At 33.5% G+C, this 13,482-nt stretch overlaps 1 protein-coding gene and 1 long non-coding RNA gene across 3 annotated transcripts; one reads left to right on the top strand and one right to left on the bottom strand.

Moving 5' to 3' along the window:
• LOC109343536 (uncharacterized protein At1g04910-like) lies at positions 5,248-12,513 on the top strand. 2 transcript variants are annotated; one of them, XM_019581889.1, is made up of 10 exons: positions 5,253-5,847; positions 6,878-6,947; positions 7,140-7,207; positions 7,308-7,396; positions 8,899-9,096; positions 10,309-10,513; positions 10,614-10,781; positions 11,009-11,176; positions 11,251-11,441; positions 11,903-12,513. In XM_019581889.1, the coding sequence occupies exons 1-10, from the start codon at positions 5,473-5,475 to the stop codon at positions 12,063-12,065; spliced, it is 1,695 nt and encodes a 564-aa protein (XP_019437434.1). In that variant the 5' UTR covers positions 5,253-5,472; the 3' UTR covers positions 12,066-12,513. The 2 variants fall into 2 exon arrangements, with proteins under 2 accessions (XP_019437435.1, XP_019437434.1); XM_019581890.1 differs by lacking the exon at positions 11,903-12,513 and having other exon boundaries at positions 5,248-5,847; positions 11,265-11,384.
• On the bottom strand, positions 7,642-8,892 carry LOC109343538. Its single transcript, XR_002107227.1, has 2 exons — positions 7,998-8,892; positions 7,642-7,845 (listed from the first exon to the last, which is right to left on the bottom strand). It is a non-coding gene; the product is annotated as an uncharacterized LOC109343538 (long non-coding RNA).

The raw sequence follows: 13,482 nt of genomic DNA on the forward strand, positions 1-13,482 counted from the left end.
AAATACCTTACAATCAATAGTGTACCAAATACATTAATAATTAAATTATTCCCTTTTATTATCTTAAAACATTGACAATTTTGCTCAAAAATGTTTCCACATTATTTAATAATTTTCAGTGTATCAATCTTTTGTCAAGTTTCTCAATATGACTTATTTTGGTTTATGTTATGAAATTATGCATATGAATTGTGCTTTTAACTTTGGAGTATGTAGGTTAGTTTGTTAACTAAAATGGTAGTTGAAATATACAAACAACGCCTTATGAAAAATATTTTGAAGTACCACATGATTTTTTCTAAAATACAAGTAAACTATGGAACCAAATTATACCAAACCGTTCATGGTATGTTTTGTTTGGTTCCGACACAAAATTTTATACATTAACCAAATTAAACCAAGTCATGTCTTTCTATTTAGCCTAGTTAATGAACTATCCAAAAAATCGAACCAAACTGAATCATTACACTCCTAGTAGAACGGCCTTTCAATGTTAGCCAAAGTGATATGATGTTACACACTTACAATAATTATTAATCAAGGGTGTGATAAGATGGTCACATGGTTAAGATATAATGTTTAATAAATTGGGCAATAAAGAAACTTGACGATTTGAGTGTTACTCATTATAAATACTAATATATTAATATTTGCCTATAAAAATTATTAATCAAAAAATATTAAAAAATTGCAATATTAATTTGTTCAAGTTAAGTTAATGTATAGTAAAAGGGAAGTAAATCGAAGAATCAAAGTGGACTATTCATTTATAATTTGGTTCAACTTCTATATTGAAAAGTAACATAAATCCGGTTCATCGGAAAAAAAAAGTAACATAAATCCAACTAAACCAACCGTTAGACCCTATTTCTTTAAGTTAAAATGAATAATTTTATTTATATAAATAATAGTAAATGTAGTTAATTACTTATAATCTCTTCATATATTTTATAATCTTTAAAAAAAACTAAAAGAATGGGAAATAAAAAACAATAGAACGAACAGTAGCTCTGTTTTACGTATGCCCATTGGTTATTTTTTCAATTACACCCGCTTTTGAATTTGCATTTTATATATTTATTACTCTTTTTAATTAGGTTTAACTATCAACTATGATTTTTTATCATTCAAATTTACAAATATTCTACGAATGAAACAAAATATTCGAAAACAACTTTTAGAAAGAGTAGGTAACTAATAGTATTAAAATGAAATTATAATAAATGTATGAGAATCTTATGAATTTAATGTGTCTTCACTACTATGGTAAAGATAGGCAGAGTTTGAAATTGAGTTTTATCTTAGTGATGTATGTATAATCTTATAGTTTCTTCAAATACCAAGCTGTAGAAGTTTCCTTTTTCATGGTCATCATTTCCTTCTTACTTTTCGTCTTTCGTCGTTATTGTGAAAGAGTAAAATGAATATTAGGATGAATTCTCATTATTTGATTAAGGCGTGAAAAACTTTATTTATAGTATATGAATAGGTAACAAACTTACCTAACTAACTAGCTAACGAAATAATAGGCACATGTTGTAAAATAATTCAACAAGTGTAAAATGTATAAAATGTGTTAGCTTTTTTTTTCAATAGCCCCCTCAAGCTAGAGGGTAAATGTCAACTGACTCCAGCTTGATAATTGAATTTGATATCATGACAATGTAATGGATTAGAATCTCGATCCTAACGTGATTGAATTTTCTCAATCACTTGATCTTGTTGTTGTTGATCTTGTTGTTGTTGTTGTTGATCTTGTTCTTATTGTTGTTGATGTTGATGGTGTTTGTGATTTTTTTTCATGACTTCTCTTCCAAAATAGAATATATTGTCTCTCATCTTCCACATTCCACTTTTCCCTCTTCTCCTTCTTAAAGATTATCTCCTCCATTAGGCTAGGCTCATTGGTTATCATGTCAAAGGAAGAAGTAAATAGAGGGAATTGAAACCAGGAGATGAAATTTTGATAGCACATGTTACCGAGCATGGGGTCTTGGAGCAGAATTCATCGATCATCACATTCTTCCTTCAATCTTCTCTCTATACAAACTTCTCTACTTTATATTGAATTGTTGATGATGATTCATTGTTGAATCTTGGAAGAGAAAGTATAATAATTTTGGAGAATGCGCAGCGGTAACCAAAGTCTTATAGATGAAGACTTTGATACCATATTGCGAAAATATTACGAAAGCGTAAAATGAATATTATGATGAATTCTCATTATTTGATTAAGGCATGAAAAGCCTTATTTATAGTATATGAATAGGTAACAAACTTACCTAACTAACTAGCTAACAAAATAATAAACAAATGTTAAAATAATTCAACATGTGTTAAATGTGCAAAATGTATAAAATTTGGTAGCTTTTTTTTTCAATAGTGGTCACCACTTCCTTGTTACTTAAAGAGATACCATTTTGCTAATTTGTCCTCAATGGTTAGGAAAAAAAATAGAAGTTTGCATTAGTTTATCAAATGTATGGTGGAGCTTATGGCTATGGACCAGGGTTTGAGATTGACTTGGAATTTGGGTTTTAAGCGGGTTATTCTGTAATTTGATTATCTTGAGGGAGGCCAAATTATTTCGAAAGATGTTCACATTCGAATTCACCAAATCTGGAAGGTTGTCTCTGAGATTCATTCTTGGCTTTCTCGCAATTGGCTAGTCGAGATTAAGTTTGTTGTTCATGAGGCTAACCAAGTGGTAGACTATATGTTGAAGCTTGAATCACATTCGTCTCAGACACCCTCAACTTGCCACTATTATCTTGCACATGATCTTTTTTCTATCACTTAGTTTGTTCTTTTTTTATTGTTTAGTATGATTTCTGATGTACCAAAAAATTGTATCACTTGTAAATACAAACTTTATTCTTTTACATTGCTTAATCATTGTCCCTACAAACTATTTCAGAAAATGAGTCCTCCTAATATGTCAAGAATAAAAAAATTCTACACTCATTATTCTATATTATTATCCTTGCTACTAATAAAAAAAAAGACAAATCATCAAAAAATAAATTAAAAAAAGTTAAATTAAAATATTCAATGAGTTATTTATTTCTTATTGGTGACAAAGAAGTGATATATAGTAGTTGATATAGAAGATTTCTTTTCCATGCCCTCCTAATTATTAAAGGTAGAAAATTGTTTTTCTATATCTTCTTAACATAAGATATATTGAGAAGTTATAACAAAACTCGAGATATGTTTTTTTATATGTAGCTATGGAGTTTCTATATTAAGATACATTGACGGATAGGAAGCAATGGGCCATAACCCATTCATGATGCATCTTCATTTGCTGTTGTTCATTACTGGCTCTCTATATAAGGGCTATAAAGGATAAAAGGGAAGAGTAAATATTCTTCATAAGCAAATATATTTTTCAAGAGTAAATATGAAAAATAGTAAACTAGTCACTTAGGTTATGATAAATAGAAATCATATATTTAGTTTGAAAGTGTGGTTTTTAAGAAATAGAAATAATATATTTAGTGTTAAAAGCTTGGTTCTATATCACATATTTGGTCTTAAAAGTGTATTAAGTTAATCATTCTACTTTAGTGTATGACAAAATAATTTTTCGAGTTTTGTGATATATTGTAATTTATTCAAGTTCATATAATATTAATTTTGTTATTGTTTTCTCTCTTCAACTTATTTAGTCAATTTTATGATTTTTATTGTTTGCCAATGCCCACAAGTTGTGCGTATGCTCACTTTAAAATGAACAAAACATGTAATTTTGTCTCATTTTTACAAAAAAAAAGGGCATGTATACGTCTACTTATAATTTGTGTGCATTTTATGAGAGCGACTGAATGGGTCGGAGAACCCATCTTCCATTACTAGTACTTATTTTCGTTGTTGGTCAATCCATTGACTTTTTAGGTTGGTAGAGGCCGTCCAATCCTCTTAAATTCCATGGGTATGAAGAGTTCCCCAAATATGATGACATGGTCGTAATAAGGGTATGACATCACAATTTATGAGTTCTTGACTTTATTCTTCACTTGTTTTGACTTTTCATGGGTGAGAAATTTGATGAAGTTCATGTTCATTGTGTTTGAGTAGTTGTATCACAGTTTCTAGATGATAGGAATTTCTCTTCGCCTTCATTATCTAATGATGACCTGGATAAGAGGGTGTACATTTTGAACGTCTCAAATGTTCTTATATGATTTCCCCATCCTTCCCTGTGTGAAACTAGACAAGAGAGAATGTCATTTCGAATGACCAACTCTTATTCAAATTCTACTTCCCATTATTGCGGGATGTAACATTAAACATTTTTCAATCTCTTTATATCTTTTAAGGACTATTTTAGATGATAAATCTAAAATATTTCCCGAATTCTAGGAATAAATACAATTTATTGTCAGCCATACTGGTAAGCTTTAGCATGGCAATAAGAAAAGCAAGAGTAAACACTCACTTGAATAATTCATGTTTTCATGAAGACAAACTTAGTCCTTAATAAACTTAAATTACCATCTCACTCCCCAAAGTTAGTTCACCCATTAACATGCGTCCATTAACAGTAAAATGAGTGATGTGACATGTTGAGTGAGACTCCTCTCCATTAATGGAGAGACAAGTGCTATGTAAAAGTAAAGAAAATGTAATACATATTGACATTTATATCTTTTTTATCTAAAATGATATTACACTTTTACCCTTAAAATACAAAGGAAAAAGTCACTTATCTCTCCATTACTTGAGAGGAGACTCACGGACATGTTATATGCATACATATCCATATGTGGCATTACCACAAAGAAATAGACGTAGTTTTATATTTATTTAAAAAAATCAAGAAACAAAAAACAAAATTTTATAGCTTGATTTTTAACGTTGTTTTATATTTTGATTTTTTTTATTTAAAAAATCACTACAAAACAAATTTGTTTAGTTGAATGTGTTAAATTTTTCAACATGGAAAAGCCATATATATAGATAATGTTATGTCACTTATTCTAATAAATACAAGTGACTAATAAAGGTTATATTTTTAAAAGATATAATTAAAATAGTAATTTAAATTTATTAATGATTAAATTGTTTCTCACAGAAAATGGAACAAAATAAGTTTTTACTCCGAAACCAAAACACTTTTTCTTCTATTTGACAATAAAATAATGATTTCATAATTTATCTCACTATGATAATATGTATATTTCCAAGATTTTTCATTTTAATCTGAATTTGGGATAAGAGCACAAGCCATTCCTAATTTCCTATGTGACACCCAAACCAAACCCATCTCCATCATCAATCATCCAACTCACCCACCACCACCCACTCCAATATCACGTGCTTCTCCTCCCCAACACCACGTGGCACGTGCCCCTTCTCATCTTCTTTCTCTCATTTTCCAGAAAAACAAAATTCTCAAAGAGGTTGAGAGAGATGCGCGCACATGGTAACTACGATGTGATGTGATGTAGACAATCCACTTTTCTTCAAATGCACCCATACAACCGTCTTCCGTCCACTGGCTACTCCACGCCGTCACCTCCGTCGTCGCCTCTCCGCTCTCCCCGCCTCCGCCCTGGCCGGATCAAGACCGGCCGGTTCTCCCCGAACCAACCGCCGCCGGTTCGAACCGTATCGCAACGCCTCGCGTGGCTATTTCTCTCGGTTCTTCTTCGACGCCAGGGCGTGTTCCTCTTCGCTCCTCTCATTTACATTTCTTGTATGCTCCTTTATATTGGCTCTGTTTCCTTCGATATTGTTCCGATTATCAAACACCGTCCTGCTCCTGGCTCCGTTTACCGGAGCCCCGAGCTGTATTCTAAGCTCCGAGATGAGATGGATTCCGATGATTCTTCTGTTGATGCGGTTTGTGTTTTGTTTTCTATTTTCTTGTTAATTTTGTTTAGTCAATTATAGTTATTACCATTAAGGTGTTGGTGCTGTAAGACTAGATTCCCAAAATAAGCAAAATATCAAGAGTTCGATTCCTGAAAGCAACACTCGTTAGTATGGTCATCCACTAGATACCCTGTGTAGTACCAAAAAATTATATTTAGTCATCATCGCAGTCTAGGGTTCGAGTTTTGTGAATTAAAATAAAAAAGGTGCAGAGAGAGTTTTGTCTCCTTATGAGTCTTTCGTGCGGAGTCCAATGTGATCTTCAGATATCAAGAGTTCGTAAAATTATGGTTTCTTGGCTGTTATTTGAATTACAACATTGTATTATGAGGATATTGTGATTGAGATTTCCATATATAGAAAGTTTTAACAGTCAGAAGAAATATTGGATAATGCATTAGTTGTCTTGCATTCTACATTCTAGGTTTGGAATGTCTAGTGTAAGATCTTTGTTTGTTCTAATTTAGAGCTTATTTAGATATGGCTTCAACCTTTGTGTTATTCATGTTGACTGGGGGTGATTTTATTGATACTCCAAATATTCGTACTCCCTATTAACCAGTCACTGTTTTAGGTTTTCATTTTACGAAATTATCATCGATTGGTGAAGAAAATGAATAGCTAATTGGGCATGCCAATAGTACCCCATCCATGGACTAGTTATACTTATACTTCGGTGTTCTGCTGAGTTTTGATAACTTACTAATGGAAGGGCAGGTTTTAAGTTTTGCAACAAACTTTTCTAGTCAAACTGTTGAAGTGGTTAGAATCCAGTTGTTAAACTTATAATGGCAGCTAACTGAGTACATATTAATGAAGCACAGTAAACTGTAACAAAAAGATTTAGATTTGAGGAAATTGGTTCCAAATTCAGTTGCCCTTGTATTTCCTATATGAAGAGAAAGAGTTTTACAGATCTTCAAACTTATTGTTTCTACTTTTGTTTTTCTGTTAAATTGGCTACTTTTAGTGACAGAAGCAAGTTACTTCCTTTCAGATATCAACAATATGGAAGAGTGCATATAAAGGTGGTGCGTGGAAGCCATGTGTAAGCATGTCTTCAGGAGGTACAATATCAATAGTATTTGCATACAGTAAATATCTCATTTTCCTTTCTGAGCAACAGAATTTAGGGAGAGAAGCAGAACAGGTTGAATTGGAATGATAAAAGGAGGGGTTCTAGGAAAGTATGTTTGTGTCTTCCGATAGTAATGGTGTATTCCTTTAACACATTAATGTAAGTTTCTTATGTTATTTAGGCCTTCCTGAATCAAATGGGTACATATATGTAGAGGCTAATGGTGGCTTAAATCAGCAAAGGACATCGGTTTGAGTTTTCTGTACATTCCTTCTTTTTGTTCGTTTCAAGTGTACTTAATTTGGCACTACTCTTGACTTATTTATTTGATGAATGTCATTCTTTGTAGATATGCAATGCTGTTGCTGTAGCTGGCTATCTCAATGCTACACTTGTGATCCCCAATTTCCATTATCATAGCATATGGAAAGATCCTAGGTCTGTCTGTCCTACCTTTTAATTTTAGTTTTTCAGGACTAGCGAATACTACTGATTTATGTTGGTAAGTATATGTTATTTGTGCTTTTATTTTATTAACTTTAATAAAAAAAGTTATAGAATTTTTAAGTAACTACATAAGAAATTTTTTATTGAAAGAAAAAGGTATCTTGACACCTGTTAGTGTATGCCAGTCTGCATTTTATTTTATTATTTTAATAAATGCAAATGAAAAGTTTTTTTTTAAATTTTAAATAATACACTTGTGATAGATTTCTGGATTAGTAGATAGAAAACTGTCCTTATAAAGGGAAATAGAGACTGAAAACTGGAAAAAGCAGAATAGAAACACCCTGTCAGAAATAGTTCTAAGGCACAGCCCTTCTCACTTCTCTCTGTCTTGATTAGTTCTCCGTTTCTCCTCCTACGTTAATACGCACACACCCTTCCTTCCATTCCAATCAGCACCTCTTCCTTAAGCTTCTCTTAAGCTGCCCTCAGTTCAATTCCCTTCTTCCCCTTCTTTCTCTTCTTTCTGACCTTCCATATACCTGTAGGTTGGGTTTTCCAAGACTGGGCTTATTATCTTCTTAATGTAAACCTTCTTAATTGGAGGCCTGTGAATACCTCCCTATCCAAAAGAAAAAAGGTCACTTTTCCTCATTGTAGAAACCTGGAAACTGGAGTTGGATTCCCTCAAAGGATATCCGCTAGTTTTCATGATCTGGAGGTGCTCCCACTGAATTAAGGCTTCCATAGTTTCATTTAGTAAGTGGTGAACAGCCAAGACAGCCTCTGGTTTAACTTTGCAGCTCAAGATTTTCAGTTAAAAGCAGGATGATTCTAACAGGGACAGTAGTAGCATAAATGTTTTTCTTCGACCTTGATATAAAAGTATGGGTGTATTATAAAAAATTCAAGTTGTAAACCATAATGGCAATTCGTTGTAGAATCTCAAATGATCCATAGAACTTTGGGCTAAGTTTCTCATTGATCTTCTTGGTTAAGGACTTCAGTTCGTATGCTTTGGGACAATACTAGGCGCTTGGCTTCAATAAGGTGTAAAGCACATGGTGTTTTTAAGGGGGTACCCCTCATAGATATGTTGAAGGGCTGGGAAGGTTTGCTGTTGATATTGTTGTCGTGTGTTATGTTTTCTTTTTTATATTTTCAAGAGGTTTTCTTATCCTCCTCCTTTCTATTCTCCTTCTCCTTATGCTTAGAAATTTCCTTTCTCATCCCATTTCTTATTTTTTTTAAAAGAAAAATTATGTGTACTTTGTGCTCTATCTTTAGTAATGGTGGATTCTCTTTGATCTGTGATACTGCTATAGCATTTTCAGGGTTGCCTGCTCCACATCGCTAGGCAGGATGAATTATTATGGTTCTTATGAAATTACACTGTTTTAACGTGTAATAACTAATGAGTTTCTTGGTAGTGCTGATCAAGCTTTTTTCATTTTAAATTGACTAAATTGTTTCATAATGTTTCAATTTTCCAGCAAATTCAGTGACATTTATGATGAAGAATATTTTGTCAATACCTTGAAAAATGATGTACGGGTGGTTGAAGAGATTCCTGAGTACCTGATGGAAAGGTTTGGCAGCAACATGACAAATGTTTACAATTTCAGGATCAAGGCATGGTCTTCCATTCAGTATTACAAAGACGTGGTACTCCCAAAGTTACTTGAAGAAAAGTGAGTATATGATAATTGTCCATATATATATATATATATTTATAAAAGAAGAATTCATTAAGAGAGAAGTACAAAAGCAAAAGAAATCCCCAAGAACTTTGTTTGGTTGAAGAGTGGAAAATAAGAGAAGAGAGAGGTGAGAAAGAGAGAGGGGAGAAAGAAAGAAATGAGAACTAGAGTACATTTGTGTATTGTTTGGTATGAGAGAAAGATACTAATGGGAGATGGAGCTTTAAACTGGAAGTAGGATTTGCAAGAAAATAAACCCGGAGAGTCAAAATACTAAATTCTCTTTCTAGCAACAACGAAAGAGTCTGTAACTCGAGATTTCCCTGTCATGAAACTCCTAAAGAAGTGAAAGTTCCAGGAAATATTAGAAAGAAAGATGAATAGAACGGACTTATAGAAGCACTATGCAAAGTTGGGAGATAAAAGTTCTAGGTAAAGCAATGGAAAGGGGAGCGTTACCCACCCAAAAGTTAATACAAAGCCATTCCCCAAACCCAAGGAAATAAAAGACCTAGAAGAAGCATAACCTTGAGAGATAAATTTTCAAGGGCTAGCATGCATAGCATTAACTGCAGCATGAGCATCCCACCTATTTGAGTGTCTTATTGAACTATAGTCGTAGTTAAACAGTTCAAAGTATTTGTTACTAGCCCATAGTATTTGTAAGAAGGATGGAGTGCAAAATGTTTCGGTCAAGACCCAACTTCAGCAGCTTCACTTACTGCTCTTTAACAATGCCCGAGACCTTCAGCAGCTGGTCATTGCTCCTTCAGCGTTGACCCAGCCTCACTCACAGCCTCACTGCTTTTTCAGCCTTCATCTCAACTAAAACCTTTAATCTGACTTATCACTTATGATTTGCTATTTTCTTATCTGTTATTTTCTGTGGGAATATACATATATTTATATATATGATTGTGTGTGTGTATTTTTAATATAATTTTGTATTTTAGGTGGAGCTATGCTACATGTTACGCTCCACCACTTCTATGATCCTACTACCCTCCCGATCCAAGGATGACTCTACGCTTTAATAACCTTGGTATCTGATAAAATGTGATTATAGCTGTTTGGTTTCCAGATTGAATTTTTACTCTATGATGCATGATGATCTCCTATCATGGTTATAATTTGGCAAGAAGAAAACTACTACATTTTCTGTATATGCATTACTTTACAACTTTTGTTTATCCAATCTTGCAGGGTCATTAGGATTTCACCTTTTGCAAATAGATTGTCATTTGATGCTCCTCCGGTTGTTCAGCGTCTCAGATGCTTAGCAAATTATGAGGCTTTACGATTTTCAAGTCCTATATCGACCATGGGTGAGTCTTTGGTGGCAAGAATGAGGAAACATAGTGAAATGAATGGTGGAAAATATGTATCCATACATCTTCGTTTTGAAGAGGTTGGTTTTGATCAGATATGATTGTTCCTTTAAAGCATGAATGGTGACATGACATAATAATCTTTGCAGCAACTGTTACAATTTGCTTTCCGATGTGCAGGATATGGTTGCTTTCTCTTGTTGTGTTTTTGATGGTGGAAAACAGGAGAGACAAGACATGACCACAGCAAGAGAAATAGGTTGGAAAGGGAAATTTACAAAACCTGGACGAGTCATACGTCCTGGAGCAATTAGGATAAATGGGAAGTGCCCCCTCACTCCACTAGAGGTATTATTTCCTTAAATGTTGAGCTATCTTGCTCTGTTAAAAGTGGAATAAGATGTAATGGAATTTTTTCTTTAAAGTTGTTTAACCAACTGGGAGCTCCAAAAGTTTCCTGGTAGGCACTCTTTTGCTTCATCACTTTAATGTCAGCTATCTATACAGAAAAAATATAAACTTTTCCCACTGTGATTTGCTTAAACTATGATCAGTGCCTTCTTATATATCTTTAGGTTGGCCTTATGCTGAGGGGAATGGGTTTCACAAAGAACACACCTATCTATCTGGCATCTGGAAAAATATATAATGCTGAGAAAACCATGGCCCCACTACTGGAGATGTTTCCTAATTTGCATACTAAGGAGACTCTAGCATCTGAAGAGGAACTTTCTCTTTTTAAGGTACAGATTCATATTTGACCCTACTCATTCACTCCGTGATTTAATGCTATGATTTTGACTTGAGTTACTTCTAGAATTATTCTTCCAGGATGGCTGCCATAGACTACACTGTTTGTCTTCATAGTGAGGTTTTTGTCACAACTCAGGGTGGTAACTTCCCTCATTTTCTACTAGGCCACAGAAGATACATCTATGCTGGACACTCCAAGACAATTAAGCCTGATAAGCGGAAGTTGGCATTACTCTTTGATAGTCCCAATATTGGGTATGTACTGTGTGACCGTGCATATATTATTTTCTGTTCGATACTGCTATGAAAGTAGTGGAAAACAAATTTCCCACCGGGGATTTTTTCCTGTTCAAAATTTATATGAAACTAATTAAATTTTGAAGTTTTATTATAAACATTTATTTTGGGGGACAGAAAATGAAATCTCCTGTATATATGTGGATACTAAGGAACAATGCCAATCTGGCCACCAACAATTATCTCATAGAATAATAATCTTACATGCCAACTGTACCTCTGAACATTTGAGTTCAACATGGAATTGCTATCCGAGGCCATCTAAATTGAGGTCGAGCCATTTTTACTCTGTTGAGATTGCATCACATAGTATTCCTCTTAATACAATGTGTTAGATGTTCCCAGTTTTTAAAGTACTATATAGAATTTTATCGCATAGGTAGTAAGTATCTGTTTCCTTTACTTCAATTACTTCACAGATGGAAAAGTCTCAAGCGTCATTTGCTGAGCATGAGGTCACACAGTGATTCCAAGGGGGTTGAGCTCAAAAGACCAAATGACTCAATATACAGCTTTCCATGCCCAGATTGTATGTGCCGTGCAAATAGAACTGACGATTCAAGACCCTCACCAGCAACTTAATGTACTGACAGAATTTGATGGATGTTTCTGTTTCTTGTGATTTTGTGAGCATGCCTTGCTCTTGACACCTTCCACTGGTATTTTGATTATTTCATTTACCCCCTTTGCATCCCGTGGGATGTCGTAAACCCGGTTTTTAGAGGTTAAGAAGATTTTGTTGCAGGTCTCATAAATCTGATTATTTCATGGGAATGAATCATGATGCTGATTGACAGCTGGAAAAAATGTTAAACTGCAGGATTCTCTCCCAGAACATTGACTGAGCTTTCTTTAGTGTATTGAATGTTGAATTATTAGCTTCTCTGTATCTAACTCAAAAGACAAACTAATACTCCTGCTTCACACTCTTCATGTACATGACCTGAAAATGATCAGTGTATTAAGACTGTAACAATAGATTGTTTTGTGTACATTAACAAATTCTGGGTCTTAGCTTTACTATTTTCTAGTTCTGCTTCCTCTGTAGTTTACAAATTTTGTACGTTTGCCCTTTATATTGTGGGTCTCTTTGTTAATTTTATTGTTTTACCTTGGTACCCCATTGTTTGAGTGATGATACCAGTAAATGTAATTAAGTCACGATTCACAACTAGCTATTGCAAAAAGCTCTAAACAGATATTTTCTTTGGAATGCATAGTTTTTAGAATTATTTGTCGTCTGTTTTCTTTCTCCATCCTAACGGAATTTAAGTTCAATATATGTCACCACATGGGGATTAAATTACACTTTACACAGTTTCTGTCAACCCCAAATGCTTAAGTTTAAGAATTGGTCAAAAAAGTTATATAGTCCAGTGAATTTTTAGTTAAGTTTATTTTCTTTTTATACCAATTCTAATATTTTAGCAAATGGTGTATATTTAGTCCATAGCAAAAACAAAGGTGATTCTACCTACATCAAAGAGCCATTTATCAAAAGTCCATGATGATAAAAACACGTTTTTTTAAAATACTTTTTTTTTTCTCATGGGCATTTTCGTTACTTATTTCTCTTATTAAATGTATTGAATATTGGCTAAAAAAAAAGATAATGAAAAGACTTTCTTGAGTCAAACAAAAAGGAAGTGGCTAGAGATCATCTTGAAGAAAGGAAGAATTTCTAGTCAAGTAAAAGAAGTGGCTATAGTGAAACCATCATCAATGCTCTTTTCCTTTGGTCACATAATCTTCAAGAGCTTTGGCTATAAATAGGAGTGTTTCAAGCCATTGTAAGACATACCAAATATTTAGCTTAGTGCATATTCTCTCTTCTTGTTCTCTTATTCTAATTGTGTGAGAAATACTTGAGTGAGAGTGGAATTGTGTGTACTTGGGTTTTGGGAAGTGAGTGAAACACTTGTAGTTATCTTTCATCATAGTGGAATAATTCTTGTTGCTCTTCAGCTGTTGACGTAGGCAAATTGTCGAACCACATTAA

The sequence above is a fragment of the Lupinus angustifolius genome, chromosome LG03 (assembly GCF_001865875.1).
Source record: "Lupinus angustifolius cultivar Tanjil chromosome LG03, LupAngTanjil_v1.0, whole genome shotgun sequence".
NCBI lineage: Eukaryota > Viridiplantae > Streptophyta > Magnoliopsida > Fabales > Fabaceae > Lupinus > Lupinus angustifolius.

Coding starts and splice junctions, on each gene's coding strand:
- LOC109343536 (XM_019581889.1), top strand. CDS start 5,473: ATGCACCCATACAACCGTCTTCCGTCCACTGGCTACTCCACGCCGTCA. Junction 5,848..6,877: donor ATGATTCTTCTGTTGATGCG/GTTTGTGTTTTG, acceptor ACTTCCTTTCAG/ATATCAACAATATGGAAGAG. Junction 9,097..10,308: donor CCAAAGTTACTTGAAGAAAA/GTGAGTATATGA, acceptor CCAATCTTGCAG/GGTCATTAGGATTTCACCTT.